This window comes from Punica granatum, chromosome 4, assembly GCF_007655135.1.
Source record: "Punica granatum isolate Tunisia-2019 chromosome 4, ASM765513v2, whole genome shotgun sequence".
NCBI lineage: Eukaryota > Viridiplantae > Streptophyta > Magnoliopsida > Myrtales > Lythraceae > Punica > Punica granatum.
This window is the reverse complement of record NC_045130.1, coordinates 7,057,032-7,082,643: the sequence shown is the minus strand read 5'-3', so window position 1 is coordinate 7,082,643 and position 25,612 is coordinate 7,057,032. Positions and strand designations below refer to the sequence as shown.

Sequence of the window (25,612 nt, the reverse complement as noted above, 5' to 3'; positions counted from 1 at the left end):
GTTTCTATTTTGATAGTTTGTGTTAATCGTTCGATCTCAAAACGAGAAGAAAATTTTATCCCATGTTCCTGATGTTATTATAAAACTCCACAAAAATTTTCAGATTTTTCTGAGTAGTGAATTTTCAGATAAAAATTATTTACCTCTTTATTTGGTGTTGTGATTTAGATAGCTTTTGTGAATTGCCCGATCTCAAAACGACGTGAAAATTGTACCCGAAGTTCCTGATATTATTATAAAACTCCACACAAAATTTCAAATTTTTTGGGCGGTGAATCTTCAGATAAAAAATAATTACTTTTCTTTTCGGTGCTCTGATTTTGATAGTTTTTGAGAATCGTCCGATCTCAAAACAAAATGAAACTTTTTCCCCATGTTCCTAACATTATTATAAAGTTCCTCACAAATTTTCATATTTTTCTAGGCAGTAAATTTTCAGATAAAATATATTTCGGTGTTCCGATTTTGATAGTTTTTGTGAATCGTCCGATCTCAAAACGAGATGAAACTTTTACCCCATGTTCCTGATATTATTATAAAGTTCCACACATATTTATAAATTTTTTTGGATGATAAATCTTCAGATAAAAAATATTTACCCATTTTTTCGGTATTCTGATTTTGATAGTTTTTGTGAACCATCCGATCTAAAAAATAGTTTAGACTTTTAACCCATATTCCTGATATTATTATAAAGCTCCACACTAATTTTCTGATTTTTTTGAGCGGTGAATCTTCAAATAAAAAAAGGAAAATAACATCATATATCACAGTTTTTACATTATTTTTACTTCATAGTACGTTTTTAAAAGTTGTCATGATCTAGCACAAATCACCATTTTATTCCCGGATCTAGCACACCGTTAAACTCCGTCTAATGGTGTTTAACGGTTTTTAGACGGAGTTTAACGTTGTGCTAGATTTCGGAATAAAATGGTGATTCGTGCTAGATCGTGACAACTTTAAAAAAAGTGCTAATAAGTGAAAATAAGGTAAAAATTGTGCTATATGGGACTATTTTTTCAAAATTTAAATGTTCATATACTAATTTTTTTAGAACATCATAATTTTGGGGAGGGCGATTGCCTCCCTCAACCCCCTTAGTTCATCCTAATCATCGCATCACATATGTGTCACTAAACTGCCTTTTTTAAGTGTCCCATTAGTAACAAAGAAAAAGAATTTCTGCAAAAGGCTTGTAATTGATTAGTGGGGTTAAGTAATCATATGCAGCTTGGTACCTTTTGGAAAATTATGCGAGTTTGATCGATTGAATAAATCGATCGAATGCGGATGAACAAGAACCGAACACATTTCATAACTGATCTTGAATTAATCTTCTGGTCCTATATGTCATGATAAGAGAGAACGCATAATAATAAGATTCTTATTGTTAATAATATTCCTGGCCCGTTTGGGTGTGAAATTTTATGAGGCTCCAATAAGCAGATAATGAAAAATGGAATACTTGTGTTGTGAATTAGGTCATATTCATTAGCTGCTAATAGGGGCATTCCGGGAATCGAACTCGGGACCCTCTTGCACCCAAAGCAAGAATCATACCACTAGACCAAATGCCCTCGTTAAGCCTTCGTCAGCTAAGCTGATTTTATTGTTTGATATATATATATATATATATATATTTATTTATTTATTTTAATCACTCATAGAGAGAGAGAGAGGAGGACAAGCATTCCTGTTAAAACTGAAGAAACTGAAAAATCGACTCATACATTTTGACTTCATTGGTCGAGGAAAAAACGATTAGATTTGAGATGTTTTGTTTTCAGAGGTCGAATAAATTGATTTGAAACTCTTTGGGTTCAAAGGCTCGGGTTTTGGCTTGAGCAAATTTTAGGCTTTACAGGTCAGTTGTCTTACTCGTCTTCAAATCATCAATGGCACGATCGTCCCGCTCTCATTCAATAGCCAAAATTTAATAGGATTAGTCAAATGAGAGAATTTATGATAATGTTGCCCTTTACGTGCAAATATTTTTATTACAAAAGTAATAATAAATATGAATTATCTAGTCCCTTTAAAAACCATTGATTGTGCTACAATGAAGGTTCATTAAATGGCTAGCAAGTACAAAGAAAATCCTCATTAAAATGAAGGAGTACAAGTCGTATAGCGTAGAAATAAGAGATGGTTCATGGAAGAGAAAACAAAACTTGGACGGCCTACAAACGATCGACCGAGCATAGAAGGAGAGGACCTGATCGAGACCATGCTCAGCAGGATCATATTTTCTTAGGGAGATTCTAATATGACACTGAGTTATGATGACACGCTCGGTACTTTAGTTTAAATGTTCAGTATTTCAGTTCAAGCGTTTAGTACTTTTGCTATTTGTGGTGGATTATATAAAATACTAAATACTTTCACCGTAATATTAAATATTTAAATTGGAAATAGAAATAAAAAATATTTGTACTAATTACGATTATTAAAAGTACTAAATATTTGAACTGAAGTACTAACCGTTTGAACTGAAAATACCAAATATATTACGGTGACTCGATATCATGCTAGAAAGACTTACTTTCGTGATATCTTTCAGCTCAGTCATGACTTTTCTAAACGTTGATTAAGGCAATCAAGAGAAGAATCATCATGAGAAGTAACATGGGTATTAGGTGCAACCAAATAAAAATTTCTATGGAATTGCTGTGCTGATAGTTCAGGCCCACCATGATATTAATTAATTATACACAAAGTCTGTGCATTAGATTCCTCAAATAGTTTGTCAGTGGGTGGGGAAAATGATAGGAGACCAAGAACCGGAGACAATGATCCCTCTGTCTTTAACCGATGCTCATCTTAGATTAAGGAAAACAAAGCAATCCTTTTCTTTTTATATGCGTAATCTATATTCGAAAGTTTAATGAGTTCCGACTATTTTAAGTTTGAGTTAAATTATAACTCATTAAGGAGTAAAACTCTCGCAATCGTGAATTTTTATTTATTAACAAGAATTAAACTCAAAATTTTATTTAAGATAAAGAGATACCGAGCCACCTGAAGAATTTCAATTTTCTAAAGAAAGTTACTTTTAAGAAGACAACTTGGAGACTGCAATTCCCCATGAGGCAAAAGTGCTTCTTGTCAATGAATTGCAGTTTGGTTTCCATCCAGAGCATGCCGGCCAGGCCGGTATTAAAGCATGAACATAGGATTAGCCTTTTCTTGCTTGTTAATTAGTCGAAGCATGTTCTGCACAAAGGAGAGGGAATTTATTATCGAAAAAAAAGGAGAGATATAATTTCAAAAGTTAGGAGATTCATGTTTCGTACGTCGGGTCTTATTGTTAAATAGACGTGATTCTTTCAGCGCCTAATGGATACAACTCAAAAGTTTTCGATAGCAATTCGATTAACTCGATAAGATAATATATGTCTATAATATCTTAAGTGGTCATTTTTCTCATGGTGATAACACTCATAGTCATGAAAGAATCACTTTTGTAATTATGTCGACCCATGTAACGGAACTACGTACTTGATATGTACGTCTTCAATTCATGATATAATTATGAAGTTTCGAATCAACAAGAATGGTCTAAAATTTATTAAGGTAACCAGGTTGCCATTGCCATTAACGAAATACACGTATAAGATTAAAAAAAAAAGATTCTTCGAATCCAACATCAAATTTACACGATTTTTGTTACAAATGGGATTTTCATTAACCCCAAGATCAAGAAAAGAAAGAACAAACAAATTAAATTATGAAAATTCTCATCAGATTTTCAAAAAATTATGAAACACATGAATGACATAAAACCATCAAACACAGCCCCGAAAAACAAAACGAACCCATCTGACTGATCAAAAGCTGCAATGTGATCAAATTACACGACATATATGTCCTTAGAAGTGAACGTTCGAATTTGAGCTCAGGCGACCGGCTTGATCTTCGACCGATAGAGGATGATCTTCTTCTTCTTGGCAGAATGGTTATCGATGGTGATCACGAGCTTGCCTGGTTCTGTTGCTTTGAAGGAGTCACAGATGATGGGCTCGCCATCGGAAGTAGACAGCTTCTTCGTCTTCGAGACGATGACGGTGTAGCTGTTCTCTGTGGCGGGCACAAACTCAGCCCCGTAGCTCACTTCCGAACCCACCACTCTCAGCTCCCAAACCACTTCACAGCTCTGCAATTTAGTTGATTAAGATCATAAACAAACATTAAGGAACATCATAACAATCCATACGTAGGAGAGAATGATTATATGTCTGGTAAAAATTATTACCTCGGAGACGGGGAATTCAACCGTGTGCTTAGCTGCTGGTTTGATCGTGATCTCGGTTGCAGGATCAGCAACCGTGAACTCCTGCTCACCCTCCCGGCTTAGCCCTCCAAATTGCACGGGCACCTGCTCCGGTGCTATGTACCTGTCCCCATCAAACATATCAATTAATTATGTCTCAGGATGAGTTGATAAAGAAAACCAGTATATACCGGAAAGTTTCACCGGAATATCGAATTAGGAATTAATGTCTACTAACTTGAAGAGTGTCTCGGAGGTCTTGGAAGGGGTTGCAAAGACGAACTTGCTCTTGGTCCTCTGCGTTACGAAGGGGCTGATCATCCTGCTGACTAACAGATACCACCATGGCACATTTATAAACACCTGTATATATGCAGAGAACCTTCTGAACAAACGAATGTCATTGAGATACATATCGAACATATGCAGAGAAGCCCCTCGGAATGCAGACGGTAGGGCTGAAGTCAATGTGCTTCTCGATGCTCCTCTCCATGAACTGCACCCTCCACTTCAGGAACCTCTTCCTCTTCTCCTCATCTGCGAACACGGTCTCATACAGCTCCTTGCGCCTCCCTAGCTCCCCATACATGTTATAGCACACCGGGTGACCATCCCTGTCTGCCCTGTGCATGTACACGACCTCCTCGAGGCCGGCTGCCCCAAGGTCCTCCCCCAAGAGGGCCTCAATCCCGAACTCCTTCCTCCACCGTACTGTGCTTTTGATCATGGCCAAGGCCTCCTTAGGCTTGAAGTCCCGGGCCCGGAGGAACTTGAGCAGGATAACATCGCTCTTCTCATCCCCAAGGAGCGGGACACCCCACAGGGAGACTTCCTCGGACTCGGATGGTGGGACCGCCTCGGGCTCAGCCGTTGGTTCCGGTGCCGGGGCTGCAGTTGGTTCTTCTGTTTTGATTGTAGCGGTTGATACCTGAGCATCATTGAATATGATATTAATTTTTTCTATTACAAGTGAGATTCATAAACCTTTTTCAATAATATAAAAATTATAATATAAGTAATATAGAGGAGTTTTACCACGAGTGTCGAATATGAAACATTTTGATTATCAAGCGAGAACGTATGTCGCTGTGCTACATTCTCTTTGAGAAGAAAATATGAAAATGATAGAAATTGATACGTAACTATTTTTTCTTTGTGTATTTAATAATGTTCAATAATTGATAGATATTACCTAAGCATTACTTGATGAAATTTCAAATTTTTGTTCAGATATAAACTTTCTATGATTAGAAATATGTCACTAATATTTTTGGTGATCATAACAAGAAGAAATTATGTGAATTTACCCACCAAAAATAAATGATATCAATTTAATTAAAATTTCCATATATATAAAGATTTGATTCTTTTTCTTTTTTTTTTGCTAATTTACTGGCTGGGACAGTCCCTATTCGATTGATCCTGGCTTCTATACGTGTATATATATATATATATATATATAGGTATATTCATACCTCTACTATAGTCTCCTTGATAGCCTCGACAGTCTTGGTCCCGTCTTCATCAACGATTACTTCCTCCACTTTCTCTACCACCTCTTCCACCACCACGGCCGCCTCCTCTTCCTTCGCTTTGGCTGGCGGCGGCACATGCGGCTCCTCCGCCACAACTACCTCCGACGCAGTAGTCTCCACCAGCTTTTCTTCCTTGGTCTCCTCTTTCTTGATCTTCTCCTCCACCACAGCTGACTTCTTCTCCTCCTTTGGAGGGGGTGGCGGAGGGGTGGTGAACTCGCGCTTCTCAAGAGCCTCCCGGACGAGCTGCTTGAGCTCCTCGAGAGCCTTCTTTTGGGAGTCGGGCAGCTCCCCGACCACGTTGGTCTCTTCCTTAAAGGAGACCGACTGCGTTATGACGCTCTTCTCTTCCTTCTTCTTCTCCTCCTTGTCTTCCGGCTTCACCTTATCTTCTCCTCCTCTGCCGGCTTGTTCCTCCATGGCGGAGGGCGGTGGCAGTTCCTTCTCTGCGACTGCTGGTGGCATTTCGGCTACCACCACAACTTCCTCAGCGGCTTTGGCCGGCGCCTGGGTATCTTCAGCTGCCATGAAGAACACGATCGAGGCAGAGATGAAATACCGTCGGAAATACCGAGATTTCTTGTAGCGATAGAGAGAGCTTGTGATGTGAGTAGAAGAGAAGATGGAAGGATGGTTTTAATGGAGAGGAAGAAGGCTGAGAGGTTTGTAATAATAAGAGGGATTTGAGAGGAAAGAAACAGTCTGTCAAGGCTGATTTGCCAGCTACGGTTCTCCATTTGTTTGATTAATCTTTGGCCCCATGTAATTTCTATTTTCTTTTATATTTCCTCCTCCTCAAGTCTCAACTATAATATGCGAACATCTATGTATATATGTGTGTATATATATAAACATACATATATGTAGATATCATGTATATATATATATATATTGAAGATAATAATTTTGTGTATAGATGATTTTAGACCTACCATGGCACACATCATTTTCATTCTCAACAATGTCATTTTCCGCACACCCCACGTCATCGAATACAAACATTAGCTATAGGTTTTAATGCCCTTTTGATACTGTATCTAAAATTGTCAATAACTATTTGTCACAAAGTCAATGCCGGCGTGGAACTGCATATATACGATGATCAAGATTTTACGATATATCGTACTTTGGTGAGTCGTGAGTTGTATATGATGGTACATATTAGTTACTTAATTAGATCCATTTCCCTACTTTATTGTGTAGATATTAATTAGGTTGAGTGGTGATGAAATTAAAAATACTGCCCCAATATATGGCACATTAAGGGCTATAATTTAATTTCTCTAATAGTGGAAGGCACAAAATATATATAGAAAAACAAATATATTTATAGTATATATGAAAATTATACACAGTTGTGTGTAAATATTGATTTTGAGTTAGGTAGTCCGAAGGACAAGTCAATGATGCATCCATGTGAATGTGAACGCATGTTTTAAGAATTCTTGTGACATGGTATGAGATGGAAAACCTCATCATTGCCCCACACACACACACCCCTTAACTATTAATCTATATACATACGTATATATATATATATATATTCACACACAACTTATATATGAATACATATTATAAATCCTAATATATTGTACAAAAATACTATCTGGCAATTAGATATGCCGTCCTCTCGAGACGGGGATAGTTGTTCGATCGGATGAGTGTCGTCGATCTATCATTAAGAATTTTACATTTATGTTTCACTTACGCTGATCGATATAAAGCTCGGTCTCTCTTAATCTGGAAGTTCTTCACTGTGGGTTTGGCTCGGTTCGAATAGGCGAAGGTGATAGTTTTCGAATATATCGGTAATCATTTAATGGCACTATAACTTTTAATTAAATGTAGAAATAAGAATATTGGATTGATTGAGGCAGCCGGCCAGAGAAGATTTGCAAAGGGAAATGAGGCTGTCATGCGTAATGGTCCACCGCACAGCCTAACTTGTCCACCGGACCCACACCACTCACGTCTTCTCCTCACAGCTGTTCCTCCTCTCCCTCCTATCCATCCATATGCATCAACTGCATATACATGTATACACGTACATATACATGTAGATGTACACATGGACGTCTTTACCAGTCCACGATTGGACTAGAGCAAAGATAGAAGGAGAAAGGTACCGAATTCCATCTCGTCCCCTGAAATCGACTGATGTGCTACCCAGCTAGTCCGATACTTCCGACTCCGATGTGCTAAGTTTGGTCGCCAAACTCGGTAAAGGGAAGTAGAGTCTAGACACTTCTTGCTCAACAATTATCAAGTGAAAGAGAGGATTGTTTGGCTGAATTGAACAGGTATTGTCTGGTTGAATGTAGCTTCGATCACCATAAAGAGAAGAGAGAGCATTGTACAATCTCAGTCCAAGATTGCGTGGATCATTCGATATATAAGCAGAAATACCAGTTAATGTTATTATCGCATGGAGGTAGGAGGCTTTATGCAGGCTTTACTGCGTCGGGTTTTGTTGTTCGGTATGACAGAAACCTCTTCCAAAAGAAAAAGGAACTATATGATCGATCCCAGACCAGCTATCCTGCGTCAACTATCGGACTGCAAATAGTTCACCTCAATCATGTCTTTTATATTACAATGTACAAGGATTGAAGAACAGCTTTCCAGATGTCTGATACAATATTCCACAGGCACTCGATTTAACGTTGAAGAAAGTTACTTACAGGTAGGCCTGCTCGGGTCCCCGCTTCCGCATTTGGGATTTTACAGCTTTTTATGACTGCCTTGCCCTATTGTAGACATAAGAATTAGCAAAATAGATGAAAGCAATCAATTCCAAGGCACTCATACCTGCCAGCAGCCAGTAGAAGTAATCGAGATGCGCTTTGTTGAGATTGTTAGCAAACCAACCCTCTCTGCCCCCGCCACCAGTTGCTTTCTCGATGGCGCTGACAAGGAAGCTGCTTAGAAAGCTCCCGACCCCGAATATGCTGAGGTAGAGGGAGAGACCTATACTTCTCCACTCACTCGGGACCTGATCGTAAAAGAATTCTTGCAAACCGACCATTGTGAATACATCCGAGACTCCGATCAAAACATATTGAGGAATCAGCCACCACACGGACATTGGGACTGTTGCATTAGGCTTATCAATGAGGCCACATTCTCGGGCAGTTTTGAGCCTTTCCGACTCCACTAGGGCGGCGACCACCATTGAAGTGATTGACAAGAACATACCAATTCCTATCCTCTGCAGCATGGTGATTCCCACGGGCCTGCCTGTAAAGGCTCTGGCTAATGGGACAAGCACACGTTCATAAATTGGGATAAACAGAACAGTGCCAATTCCTATAAAGCTTTGAAGCGACGCGGATGGAATGTTGAGACCGGGTCTGATCGATCTGTCCATGGTGACTCCTTGTTTGTTGAAGAAAGTTATTGGTTGTTGGAAAACGACAGCATATACCAAGCCCGTAGCCCATATCGGGGAAAGCCCTAGTACTGCTTTGGCTTCTTCTACCTCACTGAAAGTGCAAATCTTGCCATCCTCTGAACCATCTGGTGCAAGCAAGGCTTTGTTGAGAAACCTGCCAAGGTTGGTTAAATCTATTCAAATAAGATCAAGAAAGACGGATCACCAACGGACGAAACTCTCTTGTTCAAAAGCCATTGAACGAAACTGTCTCGTTCAAAAGCCATTGTCTCTCAAGAAAGACGTCACGTCATTACCAATGGACGACACTCTCTCGTTATGATAATTTTAACTTGTCAAAGTTGGGAAAGTTTAGAACTAGTCTTATCCTAATGAACTAGCTAAGTGTCAAAGTTCGGTTCTTCATCTAACACTTGCTTATAGACTATAGCATTCCCTTACTTGAATTGTTCAGAGCCTTCATCATGCAGGGTTCCACGAGAATCCTGGTCAGTAACTATGGCCAAAGATGAACTTTTCTTCCTGTTCTTAAATGCTGCAACAAGCACTGAAGTGAACCTCAAGAACGGGCTCCTCTCACCCCCCTTGATGCTGAAGCGGTAAGTCCTTGTCCCGAGCAGGAAAAGGCCCAAGGCAGCTGCCATAGAGATACAGGGCAGTCCGAAGCCAAGGCCCCAGTTAAGATTTTCTTCTATGTAGAATACGATTTGGAGCGTCAACAAGGTCCCCCCGCACATACAAAAGTACCACCAGTTGAAAAATGAGCTTTTAGCTTTGCATTCTTGTGGGTTCTGTCCATCGAATTGGTCAGCTCCAAAAGCCTGAACGCAGGGCTTGTGTCCACCTTGTGCAATTGCCACCAGATAGAGAGAAAAGAAGAACAGCACCACTTGGTGCAGAGGTGGAGAACACGAGTTATTCTCAGCGGTTTGGCAATCAGAAGGGCGGAGAGACGGAAGGACAGCCGAGAGAGTTAACAACCCCAATGCCTGTTACACCAAGATAGTAGCATGTATAACATCGTAAACTAACACTTTCGACAAGCCTTTCCACCGACGAAAAAAAAAAAAATCTACATTAACTGTCTAGTATCCGACACATTACTGTCATTTGTCACGACAAGCTCTACAAAGATGGTGCCAGTAAAATAGGGACATTTGCACCACGCAAGTACGTCCGTGTTACAGGCCCTATTAAAACAGCATCTGAAAGCATGAAACCTTTCACGGGTCAAGCAGGAATAGCCGGAGAAACGAAGGTCTATTTTGAAGATCCGAGGACCAACTCAGCAGAGATTTCCAGTCGTTCTAACCACGGTTCAGTAACTGACTGAGACAAACTAATGATAAAACCTTAGCATAAACTTTCTTTAGGAGTAATTCCTATAAATACAAGGAGAGCAACAAGGAACAATGGCCGAGATGAATATGTACCGCGATGTAGACGACAGAGGCGATGACAATGGTGCGGTATCTCCCGAGGAATGAATCGGCTATGAAAGCTCCCAGAAGTGGCGAGAGCGATGCCATGCCCTCCCAGGCGCTTACGTTCTCTGCCGCGGTGGCCACCGACTGCCCCAGCGGCCCCGTCAAGTAGTTTATAAGGTTCGATGAGATCCCATAGTACGCGAATCGTTCTGCTACTTCAACACCTACAAACGAATCACTGACAGCAGTTAAGAACTCAAGATATTCCCAATCTGATCCCAGTCGGAAACGATACATTACCATTTCACCTCCAACATAATCATGAATCTCGCGCTAAAATTTATAGTCTCTCCTTCTTCAGGTTACTAATATAGTGTATGTTTCTTCAGTTATTACCTATGATGAAGCCGGCGGATGTCCAGCCACCGGAGCTGGACCTGCGGACGGGTTGGCCCCTGTGATCGACGGCGCCGTTCACGACGTCATCGAGCAGCGGAGAGCGGGCTCCTCCGCCGGGGCCAGAGACGGCGGCCATTGCCTAAGGACGTATCGGAGACGGGTAGAGCAGACGATGGCTCCGGGATCATCTGATGTGGATCGTCCGTACATGCGGATAGACGGTTCTGATGAAGATTCCTCCGTTAGTAAAATTTGATTGGTTGAAGGTTGCAGCCAGGAGGAAGACGACGAGCAGGCAAGTGACGCGCGAAAAGTTAAAAGATATTTCTTCTTCTTCTTTTTTTTCCAATCCCCCTTCCCCTCATGGAACTGCCAAAAGTTAAAAGGCTGGTTTGCTCTGAAATTTTAAAATCACAATTTTAATTTAATTCTATCCACAATAAAATAAAATAATTTATATAAATTTAAAGAGTGAGTCCCATTTATACCACTTTTTTTTTCACAATAAAACAAAATAATTCATATAAAGTCAACAGATGGATCTCATTTATACCACTCTTTTTTAAAATCAAAATCTAATTTTAAAATCTTATTATGAAACCAAACGCAGCATAAGAACCAATCAACCAATTGTCCACTAAATTCAACCAAAAAAACAAAATTTGTCCCACCAAAAAATATTAAATAATTAAATAGCACCAGTTGAGGGGAAAAAAACAAATATAAATAAATAAATAAATCTATATAATAAATATTCTAATAATATCTCTTGGTTTCATCACCTGCCCCATTTATTTATTTTTTTTGGGTAAATATGATAATATCAAAAATAGATAAACGCGTGCAGGTATACTTTAAATTAGGAGTAATTCAAATTTTCCAAATTAATATCTTATTTAGGAATAGGATCTTATACTTTTATAGAGTAAATTTTTTTTTTTTGAAAATAATATCCTATTTTGATTCTTAAATCATTTAATTAGCTCCTAGATTTTGATTAATTTTCCAAATTATTAAACTTTCATTAAATGAAGAAATGAAGATAGATATATATAGTTATTATAGGATTTTGAAGTTAATGTTATCTCTATATTTCTCAAGTGCTAAATATATATATTGCTTTCATTGTAAAATTAGAACATGTGAATTTCTTTTGTTAATATTATTGTATACATGGTAATATTTATGTAATTTTTTAAAATATTATAGAGTTTTATAATATTGCTCTTCAACATTATAAATTTACACATTTATACTATATAGAGTTCAGTGTATTATGATTTCATTATTTGCGATAATAACAAAATTTTATTGAAAATAAAGTTTCATGCGAAAAATCACTCATTTCGTACAAGTAAATATATCTCAAAAAGTTAAGTAAATGCTACCACAATAATTTAAAAAAATTATGTTTCAAAATCCATCTCCATTATAATAATAATAATAATAATAGATAAAAAAATATCAAGAAAAAATAAGTTAATAATAATAAATATATCATGAAAAAGAAAATTTCTCTTAAAACTTTTTTAACTTTTAAAGTCATTTTTTAAATATCACCACTTTTTCCATTCTCTCTGCACTCCACCAAATACGTAGTATCCGTGACGCCACATTTATTAACAGGAATTTTCTAACATGACTTAATGTTACTGTGATACAGAATCTCCCCACCGTTGGATGTGTAGTGGGCTGCGGGACTTACGTGTATCCAAAACGAAGGAAGAAGTTTTAGCATGACACGTAATTATACTAGAGAGGTGTCCTTATTAACATTTAAAATCATCCCGCAACTTTTTGCATTCTGTCTCTACAATGCGCCAAGCACTATCCATGCGCCAGCCAATGCCCGAGGTCACCGGCGGCCTCGCTGGGTAGGGCAGGTGAGAAAACCTTTTTCTCTAGGAAAAACAAGTGAAGAATGTATTTATTCTATTAATAAAACCTGTTTTTTCTTTTTCCAAAACCGATAAATTCTTGGTAAGGTTCTCGAATCAATATATATAGATGAAACCTGTGCTACGCATGGAATTAATTAAATGCGTTTTGGTCATGACATTAATTGAAATATATAAATATATATAAATTTTAAGACACCAATTCATCCACCAATTTTATCTACACATGAATTTTTTTAAAATTGATGGTAATAAAATTTGAGGGGAGGCGACGGTTTTCTTGGGAGGTAAGAGAGAAAAAAAGAGTTGGGATGAAGAGAAAAAAAAAAGGTGGTGAGTAATCGGTAGTTATTTGTTGAATTTACAGTTACGACTTTTACTTTGTAGCTAGTATTAATTAAAACTATTTTATTACGGGCATTTTTGGACAAGGAAAAGTTAGACAAACTACTTTCCTTCTCACATATAGTAATAATAGATAATAGATAATGAAGTGAATAAATCGACTGATCCAGCGGATTTGTATAATTTTAAATTGTCAGGATGAGGTACTTAACTAGTGCAGCATGACCATGCCAGACTATAAGCGGTGAGTTGGCTCCAATAACAGGGACATGTTGCCACTCCACAAATTGGTTTAAGCAGAAAGAATAGCATGCCCGATGATCTCGGAGAAAGATTCATCGACAGTCACAAGTTTGAATAGAAATTCCAATTTAATATTGACACAGCTTAATGTAGGAGTGGCTTTACAGGTTTCACTGCATCAAATTTTACAATATCCAAAACGTATTATTCCATGCGAAAGGGATCCTCTTCTGAAGGAAAAAAAAAAGAACTATGGTATGATATCAGTTCAGCTATCTCAGTTGCCATGCACATATCTTAACTAATAACGGTTTGGCAGCGAACTTTGAATTAATTTCTCACCTGTAATTGACTCCATCCACCAAACTAAACATATACTAGAACCTCGAAATATCTTCCCAGTAAATGTTTTTTCTACCAGATAAAAATCAATTCCACGTATAAGTAGAAGCCTAATGGACACATTCCTGGGCTCACATAGAACTTCAGGAAAAGCAATTCCAATACTTACAATTCCTAAGGACTTCCAATCTCCTGTATGTTACATTTACAATGTAGGACTGAATAAGTTTCCAGAAGCATGATACATCAATCTCCACAACTTACAGGTACAGCTGCTTAAGTAGTTGCTTAACGCATTTGCAATTTTACGACTGTCTCGCCCTATTGTAGATATAAGAATTAGCAAAATAGATGAAAGTGATCAATTCCAAGGTACTCATACCTGCGAGCAGCCAGTAGAAGTAATCGAGATGCGCTTTGTTGAGATTATTAGCAAACCAACTCTCTCTGCCACTGCCACCGGTTGCTTTCTCGACAGCACTGACGAGAAAGCTGCTCAGGAAGCTCCCGACTCCGAATATGCTGAAGTAGAGGGAGAGACCTATACTTCTCCACTCGCTAGGGACCTGATCATAGAAGAATTCTTGCAAACCCACCATTGTGAATACGTCCGAAACTCCGATCAAAATGTATTGAGGAATCAACCACCAGACACTCATCGGGACTGTTACATTAGGCTGATCAATGAGGCCATATTCTAGGGCAATTTCAAGCCTTTCTGACTCCACTAGGGCGGCGACCGCCATTGCAGTAATTGACAAGAACATGCCAATTCCTATCCTCTGGAGCATGGTGATGCCTGAGGGCTTGCCTGTAAACGCCCTGGCTAATGGAACAAACACACGGTCATAGATGGGGATAAATGCAATGATGCCAATGCTGATGAAGCTTTGAAGGGATGCAGATGGAATGTTGAGACCAGGTCTGATTGATCTGTCCATTGTGACTCCTTGTTTGGTGAAGAAAGTATTTGGCTGCTGAAAAACGATAGCATACACCAAGCCCGTAGCCCATATTGGGATAAGCCTTAGTACTGCTTTGGCTTCTTCTACCTCACTGAAAGTGCACACCTTGCCCTCCTCCTTTGAACCGTCTGGTGCAATCAAGGCTTTGTTGAGGAACCTGCCAAAGTGGTTCATCTCTTCATGTAAGAACATTATATTCATAAAAATCAGTGCTTCTACAGAGACTTTCATGGGGAAATAGGTTCTAAAGTTGTCTCCTTTTTTTTTTCTCTTTTTTTTATGAATAGGTTAAAAAGTTGTCAATACAAAGAAATGAAAATCTTGTTCTATAACCATTGATCGTCATCATAAAGATACTAAAGACCCATGATACCTCTTCAAAGCTTTACTAATTAACTTGTTATACTTGGAAAAGTTCAAGTATAGTAAATTGACCAGCTACAAGTGGCTCACGAGACCTTCTCAGTTAGATAGGTTCAACAAGCCCAAAGAAAAGATAAAAATTCCTAGGTATTAAGCTCTTTGTGGTCCATTTGTCACAGACTTATTTGAAAGAAAAATAGCATTTCCTTACTTGAATTGCTCAGAGCCTTCATCTGGCAGGGTTCCACAAGACTCCTGGTCAGTAACTATGGCCAGAGATGTAGTTTTCCTGTTCTTAAATGCTGCAACAAGCACCGCAGTGAACCTCAAGAATGGGCTTCTCTCATCTCCCTTGGCGCTGAACCGATATGTCCTTGTCCCAAGTAGGAAAAGGGCCAAGGCAGCTGCCATAGATACACAAGGTAGTCCAAAGCCAAGACCCCAGTTAAGGTTTTCTTGTATGTAGTTCAAAATGGTAAGTGTCATCAAGGTCCCTGTACTTATGCAGAAGTACCACCAGTTGAAAAAGGAGCTTTTGGCTTTGCATTCCTGCGGGTCCTGTCCATCGAATTGATCGGCTCCAAAAGCCTGAACACATGGCTTGTGCCCACCTTGAGCAATTGCAACCAGATAGAGAGAGAAGAAGAACAGCACTACTTGGTAAAAAGGTGGAAAACATGAGATATTCCCTACACTTTGGCAGTCAGAAGGGCTAACAGAAGGAAGTACAGCTGAGAGAGTCAACAAACCCAATGCCTGTTACACGAATGCAGTAGTGTGTATAAGATTGTAACCCGAGTCAAACACTAACAATCCTTCGTATCCAACAAGCAAACGACAAGCTATATTAAGTCTCTAGAATCCAAAATATTATTGTCACTTTGTTGATGACAGGCTTTGAAAAGACGGAGCAGTTTTTGGGTAATCTGCACAATAGAAACACAGCAGTCCATATAACACCTACGCCCTGGTAAGGCCGTACAATGGTGTGTTGAAAGTTGAGACAACCGGCTGCTAACGGATCCCGAACCTCAAACAGTCACATGCCCTTATGGACAAGCATCTAAAAGCATGAAACCTTTAGCAGGCCGAGCATGAACCTTTAACACGCGCTTTATGAACAAAGCATCGAAATCGTTTCATTGTTTGTGTTTATTTTGAAGACCCAACAACTAGTCTAGATTGAATTTTGAATTCTTATTACTAAATCATAGAAGAAAACTTCCCCCCATTATGCTCACAGTTAGCCATCAAACCAAGGAGTCTGATAAGAAACCTTAGCAAAAACTTTCTTTTGAAGTAATGACAAAGATGGTAAAAGAATAAATAAGTAGAAAGATGACAAGAACCAAAATTTTCATGAGCAAGTTGAAGAAAACTTACCAAGATGTAGATAACGGAGGCAATGACTATGGTGCGGTATCTGCCGAGGAACGAGTCGGCGATAAAAGCTCCCAGCAGGGGAGAGAGCGACGCCGTGCCCGCCCAGGCGTTCACATTCTCAGCCGCCGTGGCCACCGACTGCCCCAGCGGCCCCGTCAAATAGTTTATAAGATTCGACGAGATTCCGTAGTACGCGAATCGCTCCGCAACTTCAACGCCTACAACGGAATTGAGAGCATTTAATATAATCCCTAATCCGATCCCAATTGCAAACCATGCAACCACCAGTTCCCCTAACAAATTGCAGTAAAATTATCTGTCTTTCAACTACCGATGATGAAGCCGGCGGATCTCCAGCCACCGGAGCTGGATCTGCGGACGGGTTGGCCCTTGTGGTCCACGGCGCCGTCCACGAAGTCGTCAAGAAGCGGAGAGTGGGCTCCTTCAGCGGAGATGGAGACGGCGGCCATAGCTTGAGGGGGTAACGGCGACGGTCAGAGCAGATGATGCGACAACCGGTTTCAACCGCAGGATGGAGGGCTCCGCGGCCGCCTAATGTAGCTAGTCAGATATATGTGGATCAACGGTTCGATGGCGACTCCTCCATAGGTGTACCTCCGAATGGTTGATTGAGCTTCAAGTAGAAATCATGGTGGGTGCCATGCAGAGAAAGGCGACGAGCGGGCAGTGACGTCGGCGCCGACGCGCGAAAAGAGACAAAAACGATTTTTGCGCTTCTTTTTTTTATCCTAAAAAAAAATTCAGTTAATTTTTACAGCAGTCAAAATTAAGTGCAAATATATGTATATGTCTTATGAGAAGATTGTAGTATGAGATTCCACCAATTTTAGATGTAAATTTTTTATTAATCGTGACTGTAAAATTTTAATTCAAAAAATGATTATAATAGTCAACTTTAGTAATATACTATTCAAAGTTCGAATATGACCATATTAAATCCTCACCCTACATGGAATCAAACCGTTCCCTAATGCTTTTGCCGAATAACCGCTCCCTAATGTTGTTACCAATCAAATGCTGATGGCTTCTCTTCTCTTACAGTAACATATTCATATTTTCAAAGTCAACAAACATTTATTTCTTCCTTAATAATTGTTAAATTACAAAAGTCAATTATAGGAAAAATTTAATCGTGGAATCAATTTTTCCTGAATTGTAGGTCGAAATATGAGAATGTTGTGTTTCGTAAATATATCGAGTTACTAGGTATGTGGGTGGTAAATATAAGACGCGAGTCACACGTTTGTAATCTCATTGTAATATGACAACTCCACGCGTTTTGAATACAAAATCTTTACCGATCACAATTGTAAAGTTTAACTCGGGAAATTGATTACAATAGTTAAATTTGCAATCAAAGATATAAAATACAATGGAAAGCGGGAAAATCCGAAGATTACGTCCAACCAAACAACCCCTTTTTTTTCTGATAATACAGAGGAGGCCGAAGTCCTATAGGAGGAGATATATAAGGTAGAAGAAATATAAGGGTCAAAGGTACTCAATGATGAAAGTCGAATTCAGAATTCTTGATTCCACGTTTGAATGCTGATACCACACTAAACCTCCTACTCATACGACAAATGTTTCAGCATGTTTCGAATCAACAAATTCTTTGGAACTCCGATGAACACGAGCTATATGTACAATGCCAACCTTTTTATCACCGTAGCGCATCATAGGAAAAACAATAGTATGGGATACTCGGAACTGCGATGAGTTTACTAAGAAAGAAGCCGATGCAGGATTCATCATGGTGACAGCAATAAGGAATGATGGCGTCATGTTGTTCTCCTCCGATATATGTAAGAACTCGCGAAATAGGAAAAGGCGGCTAATCCGAGAGTACTCAGACCAGCCAGTAGCCAGTAGAAATAGTCGAGATGTGCCTTGTTAAGGTTATCCGAGAACCATCCGTCTCCACCGCTACCACTAGTTAACTTCTCAATGATTGCCACGAGAAAGCTGCTCAGTATGGCCCCGACGCCAAATACGCTCAAATAGAGGGCAAGACCAATACTCCTCAGATCATCGGGTACTTGATCATAGAAGAATTCTTGTAGGCCCACCATAGTGAAAACCTCTGCAAGCCCGAAGAGCAAGTACTGAGGAACGAGCCACCATATGCTCATCGGAATGGTAGCATCAGGTGAGTTGACCAGTCCGTAGTCTCTTGCAGTTTCGAGCCTTTTAATCTCTACCAGAGCTGCAATGATCATACAGACTATAGAGAGGAAAATTCCTGTCCCTATCCTCTGAAGAGTAGTAATTCCGGATGGCTTGTGGGTTATGGATCGCGCTATGGGGACAAAAACCCGATCATAGACTGGGACGAAGATTACTATTGCGAGGCCGATAAAGACCTGGAGGGAAGCTGCCGGTATTTTAAACCCAGAGAACAATGTTCGGTCCATTGTGGCACCTTGCTTGGTGAAGAAGGTTGAGGTCTGTGCTGAGACAATCGCAAAAACCAAGCTTGTAAACCATATGGGGATGAGTCTTAGTAGAGACTTCGCTTCTTCAACCTCACGAACAGTACATACCATCACATTTGCTTTTGAGTCGTCTGGCACCAGCAACGCTTTGTTCAGAAACCTGTCATTTTAAGGGATCAAATATGCATAAGGATATATTCATAATGAATTCGAGCGTTCGGGCAGAAGTCTCCCTCAACTCAACTCTCGTTTAAACAAAGGCTATTTGTGCTCGTGGGGCACATCAGTTACAAGAATTCTATGAATTTCCTTGCCATTATCTTTCAATCTACGTCCTGATTTCCCAGGATAAAATCTACCAAAAAGCCATCTAAGAAAAACCCTCTTTGGTTCACTTTCAACCCATCAAACATAATACCGAAACAAGTCTTATCGCCTTAAATTGCGAAGATGATGTATAGAGCTGGAGGAAGAAAATGAAGAGGAAATCACTTGTCTTACTTATATTGGTCATAATTTGATCGGAGCAGTCCCTGAGCTTCTTCTTCTTCAGCAGCCATTGATGGAGCACTGGTCCTTCGATTCCTAACTGCAGTGAGAAACACCTGCCCAATCCTCACAAACGGGCTTTTCCTCTCGCCCCTTTTGGCACTGAACCTGTAAGTCCTTGTCCCGATCAAGAACACTCCTAAGGCAACCACCATAGCAACGCATGGAATCCCAAAGCCGAGGCTCCAATTAAGATTATCCTGAATGTAGACTACCGTCAGGAGCGTTACGGTGACACCGGCGCATAAACTGAAGTACCACCAGTTGAAGAAGGAGCTCTTCTCTTTGCTCTCTATTGGATCTTCCCCGTCAAACTGGTCGGCCCCAAAAGCCTGGACACAAGGCTTGTGCCCTCCTTGCGCAACTGCCACGAGAAACAGAGAGAAGAAAAACAGGACCACTTGGGACCGAGAAGAGGAACACGACGCGGTTCCATTGCAACCGGAACTGGAAGTGCTGAGCGAAGTGAGGATTGCTGAGAGAGTCAACAAGCCAAGCCCCTGTCAATCATGAAACTTTGAGCTGCTCAGACTACGAAGCCGTTAACAAAATGGACATTTCGAACAGATTTGAAGAGCAATGAATCAAAATTCTCTCTTAATCCAAAAATTCATAATCGTTCAGTCATCACATTCACGCCATCAGTAGCTTCCATTTGCGGTCAATGTCAATGGAGGAGAAGGGAGACTAACCAATATGTAGAGAAGGGAGGCGAAGATGATCGTGCGGTAGCGGCCGAGGTAGGAATCGGCGATGAAGGCGCCCAGGAGCGGCAGCAGCGAAGCCGCGCCGACCCAGGCGTTGACGTTCTCCGCCGCAGCCGCCGTAGACTGGCCCAGCGGCCCGGTCAGGTAGGTTATCAGATTCGAAGCAATCCCATAGTAAGCGAATCTCTCCGCCACCTCCACTCCTACGAATCGAAAGTTGGTCCCGCTCGGTCCAAATTTTCAGCAAAATTATAACTTTATCCCCTTAACTTTGTATCATTTTCGAAATGCATCCCAAATATAGCCCTTTTAATAATTCGAAATGGAAAAAAAATATCCTTTATCCGCGCGCCAATTTTTTCTGCAACTTAGTAAAAGTAATGGGGACAAAAGTAGGAAGAACGTAAAATACAGGGTGACAACAGCAACTTTCGGCCAGATTCTGTACGGACTGTAGGAGTTGCGTTTTTACCGATGATGAAAAGGGAGGACTTCCACCGGCCGGTGCTGGATCTGGAAGCTGGGCGGCCTCTGTAGTCGATGGCGCCGTCGACGGCGTTATCCGGGGACACCTCACCGGAAGAATCAGAGGTCGCCATCTCACTCACATCCATAGAGAAAGAAGAGACTTCAGATTTTGACCCTTTTCCTTTTTCCAAATATAATTTTTCATTTATCAAGGGGGCAATTATTGATTAGAGCCCACGCTTTCTGCTGCATAAATTGGTGTGCCAATTGTATGTAATTTTCCATATATAACCGATAAACTATCGTACTCCGTTTGATTTCGCATCTAAAATTATAAAAATTTTAATTTTAACTTTAACTCAACACACTACACAATAAAAATACACATTTTTCAAGTCAAAAATTTTAATTTTAATTTTAATTCAACACACTACACAATCATTTATTCTTTTCCACAATCAAAATCAAAATTATTTTAACTCTAAAACCAAACGGATCATCAAAGTCTTGATAGTAGTGGTGTATCTATTTGCCCAACAGATATATATATTTTAATTTTGTAAATTGAGAAATTTTTCGAATACCGGATGATGAACACCAAACCTGGAACTATTGCCGATTTCGGGATGGAGAAAGTGAATGAACAGGTGATGATGCTGCCCCGTGCCTGCCCAAAGAAAGGAATTGGAGCGGGACGAAGCGTTTTGATGAGGCTTCTGGTATTTTGTCCATTCAATCACGGGCACAAGGCATCTATCGGTCGATGATTCGATATCACATGACAGTTCCCGAATAAGAGTTTTAAGAGTCTGTTGGGAGTATTTATTCTGTACCTTTCGGTGTTCGACGATTAAGGGAAAGCTGGAAAATCAGAAAGAGCCATTTTCAGGAACCAAAAACCGACTGCTCACTGCCTTTTGAAGGTCGTGATTGGTGAGGCCATTGAAATCGGTCAGGTTCGGACGAGGTTAACGGATGTCATTAGCGGAGATTGCTAAAGCTTCTTGTCATGTAAGCTGAAAGAGAGCTCCGGCCAGACCATCGACGAGCAATCTTTGCATTGAGTCGAAGTTGCATCGATTCAGGACAACCTTCACTAATGGCAGCGAAAAAGCAGCAATAGCAGATATAGAATGCAATGAACAAACTCCATTGAAACATGAAATGCATAAATTAGGTGTGGTAGCCCGATCGAACACGAGAAAATGACAATTGCCTAAAATGCTTTTCAATATGGGTGCTCCGAGCTCTTAAGCTGGTTTCGACACAAATTTCTCATTTGTTTCGCCTCCCCCGCCTATCGATGATGGGATTCGGGTGCATTTTGATCGAATTTCCATAAAAAAAAGATCGAATGAACTAAAACTTTCCCATTCATCTGGCTGTGCCTTAAGGAGAGATTAGCCACAACCTTTTTACTCAACCAGAGAGGTATCGTTACTGATCCCACCTGCCCCTTTTGCCACCTCGAACCCGAATATGTCCTGCATATTCTTAGAGATGGATGCATTGCTGTCTCGCCTTGGGATTCTTTGCTCCCCCTGGATGATAGAACCCAATTCCTCTCTACGCCCCTCGAAAACTGGTTGCGTTCAAACTGCCAAAGATGCTGCGCCGGCACGATCGGGCATTCCATGGAGTATAATCTTCTCATATGCAATCTGGATACTTTGGAGAAAACGATTTTCACGAAGAAGGCGCTATACAGCAACCTTCCCCATGGAGTACTTCAGCAGGCAGCTGAATTCCAAGCTACAAAGAAAACAAGTGTAGTAGCAGAACTCAATGGACTGAGACAAGGGCTAAAACTTGCCTTAGAATTGGGTGATTGATAAGCTGTGTGTTGATATCGATGCTTTGCTGCTGCTACAATGATATGGGGTGACAAATCCCATAACAGATCATTGAACTTGCTTATCGATGATTGCAGGATTCTATGCAGATGATTTTACGAAATCAGGCCTGGCAATGTTTATCGAGAAGCAAACACATGCGCGGATCTATGGCCAAGAAGGGCGTAGTCCAGTTCGAGTCATTGGTCATCTATGACATTGTTCCTTCCTTTTTAAGCTTAGGCTTGCTTAAGGATGCTATGGGGGTGTCGGAACACCTCGTATTGTAACAGATTCCATGTTCCTTAATATTTGAACGAGAACTCCTTTTATTACCAAAAAAAAAAAAAAAAAGAACTAAAACTTTCCCGAAAATGATTAAACCGAATTAACTGCACCATAATCCAACCCGCAGAACCAACTTTTGCTCACTATGGCATGTTATCTTACAGACAACACTTATGATATATAAAGATTTTTTTTTTTTCGATAAGTAAATGGTGAGCGGCAGCGAGGACAACACTAATGATATATAACGAAGTATTTATTCTACAAACAACTTGTCTATCCTCCATGTAATGCTTGATGCGGCAATCCGTCGATTTCTTCGTCCTATAAAATAATTAGAGGATGTTCCGCACGCCACACGTAATCATGACTCGATAGGAATTGATTTGCTAACAATTCAGCACGAAAGTTAGATCAAAGATTCAATTCCGAATCGACAGATCCAACCAAAAAAGTAAAATCTAATCTCAAAAGACCAAAACAACCAAAGAGAAACCCTAATCAGAGCCAAATTAATCTGTCATTTGTACAGAAGAGAGGGCCAAATTGAAGAATACAATGACCCGATTTGGTGAATTTGAAACCCAAAAAAAAAAAAGACGGAGGGAAGAGAAGATCCGTTCACCCGTTAACCCAGAAGAGGGCTCCGATTGGTGTCGAGGAACCCGACATCGCCGTCGTTCTCGTCCTCGACCTCGCAGTCGAAATCGTCCCCGCATTCGTACACCGAGCCCACCAGCCTGAGCTGATCTTCGAGGTACCTCTGGAGCAGCCCCACCTCGCCGTCCCTCTCGTCGCCGCCGTCGGGGCAGCGCCCTTCCTCGCAGGCACGGAGCCGCGCGGCCTCCTCCTGCTGGTACTCCTCCTCGATCCTCTTCCACCGCCCACCGCCGCAGAGGCGGAGGCAGAGCTCGGCCGCGCAGAGGATCGGGAAGGTGAAGAAGAGGAAGGGGATGAGGACCGGGGAGCAGAGCAGGAGAATGAGGAAGCGGCGGCTGCGGCCACGCGTTTGGAGCCAGCCCCTCGCTGCTAGCATGATCCTCGGAGGCCGGAGCATATCGGGACCGATCGCGGCGGTTGGGAGGAGGCGGTGGCGGCGAGATTGCGATTCATAGTGAGTCCGCGTGATATTAGTGTAGTGCGTGGGGGTTCAGAGTGTAGAGAGAGAAGAAAGCCAGGAGTGGTTGCTTCGGTATTTTTCATATGCCAAGGCATGTGAATGTGTTATTAGCCATTTTCCTTATTAATTCTTTTTTTTTTCCTGGACTTCTAATAATTAAAATTTAGCTATTTCACCAGCGTGTTATGTATTTTTATTACAAAGTGTCTTTAAAAATATTAATTAGCTTATAGTTATAGAATTAACTCTTTAATAATTGTCAAAATAACAATAAATAAAATTGTTAAATTTATGTATCATATATACATAAAAAACTATATCATTTATTTAAAAAGTATTAATTTATATATTTTATAGATAAAATTACTAAAAGCATGAACGAAATTAATTTGATTATATTTAAGATAATTATTAAATCTTTTAATTTCTAAAAAGAATCTTCAATTTCAATATCGATATTGTAAAAGATATTTGGATATATATTTTTTGTATAAAAATAAATCACTCGTTGCTCACTGGAAAATAAATCACTCATAAAATTTAAATGTTTCAATTTTAAGTAAATTGAATAAACATAGAAACTAAATTTATTCCATTCATTCTATGAACTTCTAAAAAAATCAATTCTTTTTAGCAATATTTTTATTTCTAAGTCTATTTAATATTAATACAAAACATGTAATGGTTATTAAATATTCCAAAACTCCTTACACATTCAATTTTGTAAGTAATTACTTGCGTGAAAAATTTTCAAAAAGTATTTCAACATTGTTTTTGAACTAAATAATCCAATTATGATTTCATGAGTATAATTAAGCATTTGTAGAAATGAAAAATGAAACAATAAACTAATTCTAATTAATCGAATTTAAAAATAAATTTACTTGTATTATTTTTTGTAAGGTCCTTACGTTTTCAATAATGTAGTAAAATTACTTGCGTGGAAATTTTTAAAAAATATTTCAATACCCTTTTTAGATTGAAAAATAAAATTCGATTTCAAGAATATTTCAATATTCCTTTTAAAAAAATATTTCATTATCCTTTTTAAATAAATAAATTCATAAGCATCACTTTTAATTTTTAAGTGGATTACATATTAACTTAAAACTTGTAATAGCCTTTAAATATTCCAATTACGGTTTCAAGAATGTAATCAAGCATTTGTAACCAGTGTTATCAGAATCGGACCAGACCTATGTCCAGTTCGGTTAGCTTAAAAATCGAAAATGCATAAATAAACCGGTGAACCCAAAAAATCGATTGGTTTTTGGACAAACCCATCGAACCCATGTGAACCCACCGGTCCATGGGTTCAGAATTTTTTAAAGGAAAATCTGAAAATGAAGTAATTGAAAACCCTAGTCTTCTGACTTCAGTCTTGTTCGCTAGTTAGTACTCACAGATAAACCCAGAAACTCCATAGCCACCTAAGCAACATACTCCAAGTCTTCAATTCTTCCCCTGCAGCTTCCTTGCTAACGCCAATCCGCATCCCTCCGAACCCCTTGTTCCTCCCTCTCCCCTCTTGTCCTCGCTGTCTTGGCTTTAGTCTTGAAGAAACGTGCTATCTAATGGTTTTTTTTTGCTGTAAGGGTTAAGTGGATCCCATTTAAAAACCACCGCAA

General features: G+C 39.7%; 4 protein-coding genes, 1 non-coding gene and 1 pseudogene across 5 annotated transcripts; all 6 read right to left on the bottom strand.

Moving 5' to 3' along the window:
- Positions 1-1,507: 1,507 nt before the first annotated feature.
- On the bottom strand, positions 1,508-1,580 carry TRNAP-UGG. The gene has a single exon. It is a non-coding gene; the product is annotated as a tRNA-Pro (tRNA).
- Positions 1,581-3,614: 2,034 nt separating this feature from the next.
- On the bottom strand, positions 3,615-6,580 carry LOC116205696 (annotated as a pseudogene).
- Positions 6,581-8,301: 1,721 nt separating this feature from the next.
- On the bottom strand, positions 8,302-11,341 carry LOC116204930 (protein NRT1/ PTR FAMILY 5.10-like). The gene is made up of 4 exons (XM_031537308.1): positions 11,023-11,341; positions 10,633-10,850; positions 9,641-10,188; positions 8,302-9,353 (listed from the first exon to the last, which is right to left on the bottom strand). The coding sequence occupies exons 1-4, from the start codon at positions 11,159-11,161 to the stop codon at positions 8,540-8,542; spliced, it is 1,719 nt and encodes a 572-aa protein (XP_031393168.1). The 5' UTR covers positions 11,162-11,341; the 3' UTR covers positions 8,302-8,539.
- A 2,344-nt stretch (positions 11,342-13,685) lies between these two features.
- Positions 13,686-17,209, bottom strand: LOC116204931 (protein NRT1/ PTR FAMILY 5.10-like). The gene is made up of 4 exons (XM_031537309.1): positions 16,896-17,209; positions 16,565-16,782; positions 15,393-15,937; positions 13,686-14,975 (listed from the first exon to the last, which is right to left on the bottom strand). The coding sequence occupies exons 1-4, from the start codon at positions 17,032-17,034 to the stop codon at positions 14,159-14,161; spliced, it is 1,719 nt and encodes a 572-aa protein (XP_031393169.1). The 5' UTR covers positions 17,035-17,209; the 3' UTR covers positions 13,686-14,158.
- Positions 17,210-17,918: 709 nt separating this feature from the next.
- Positions 17,919-20,945, bottom strand: LOC116204929 (protein NRT1/ PTR FAMILY 5.10-like). Its single transcript, XM_031537307.1, has 4 exons — positions 20,749-20,945; positions 20,262-20,479; positions 19,522-20,069; positions 17,919-19,180 (listed from the first exon to the last, which is right to left on the bottom strand). Exons 1-4 carry the CDS (start codon positions 20,888-20,890, stop codon positions 18,367-18,369), a joined length of 1,722 nt encoding a protein of 573 aa, XP_031393167.1. The 5' UTR covers positions 20,891-20,945; the 3' UTR covers positions 17,919-18,366.
- Positions 20,946-23,051: 2,106 nt separating this feature from the next.
- On the bottom strand, positions 23,052-24,083 carry LOC116204932. Its single transcript, XM_031537310.1, has one exon. The coding sequence runs from the start codon at positions 23,919-23,921 to the stop codon at positions 23,493-23,495; it is 429 nt and encodes a 142-aa protein (XP_031393170.1). The 5' UTR covers positions 23,922-24,083; the 3' UTR covers positions 23,052-23,492.
- Between the last annotated feature and the right edge of the window lie 1,529 nt (positions 24,084-25,612).

What these genes read in the sequence shown, in the direction of transcription:
- LOC116204929 (XM_031537307.1), bottom strand. Translation starts at nt 20,890, where the DNA reads ATGGATGTGAGTGAGATGGCGACCTCTGATTCTTCCGGTGAGGTGTCC. An exon ending in GTCCTCCCTTTTCATCATCG is followed by an intron (nt 20,480 to 20,748) that starts GTAAAAACGCAA and finishes TTCGATTCGTAG; the next exon opens with GAGTGGAGGTGGCGGAGAGA. An exon ending in CCTCCCTTCTCTACATATTG is followed by an intron (nt 20,070 to 20,261) that starts GTTAGTCTCCCT and finishes CATGATTGACAG; the next exon opens with GGGCTTGGCTTGTTGACTCT.
- LOC116204931 (XM_031537309.1), bottom strand. Translation starts at nt 17,034, where the DNA reads ATGGCCGCCGTCTCCATCTCCGCTGAAGGAGCCCACTCTCCGCTTCTT. An exon ending in ATCCGCCGGCTTCATCATCG is followed by an intron (nt 16,783 to 16,895) that starts GTAGTTGAAAGA and finishes ATTCCGTTGTAG; the next exon opens with GCGTTGAAGTTGCGGAGCGA. An exon ending in GAAGGCTCTGAGCAATTCAA is followed by an intron (nt 14,976 to 15,392) that starts GTAAGGAAATGC and finishes CCACTTTGGCAG; the next exon opens with GTTCCTCAACAAAGCCTTGA.
- LOC116204932 (XM_031537310.1), bottom strand. Translation starts at nt 23,921, where the DNA reads ATGCTCCGGCCTCCGAGGATCATGCTAGCAGCGAGGGGCTGGCTCCAA.
- LOC116204930 (XM_031537308.1), bottom strand. Translation starts at nt 11,161, where the DNA reads ATGGCCGCCGTCTCTGGCCCCGGCGGAGGAGCCCGCTCTCCGCTGCTC. An exon ending in ATCCGCCGGCTTCATCATAG is followed by an intron (nt 10,851 to 11,022) that starts GTAATAACTGAA and finishes ATTCGTTTGTAG; the next exon opens with GTGTTGAAGTAGCAGAACGA. An exon ending in CCTCTGTCGTCTACATCGCG is followed by an intron (nt 10,189 to 10,632) that starts GTACATATTCAT and finishes TTGGTGTAACAG; the next exon opens with GCATTGGGGTTGTTAACTCT.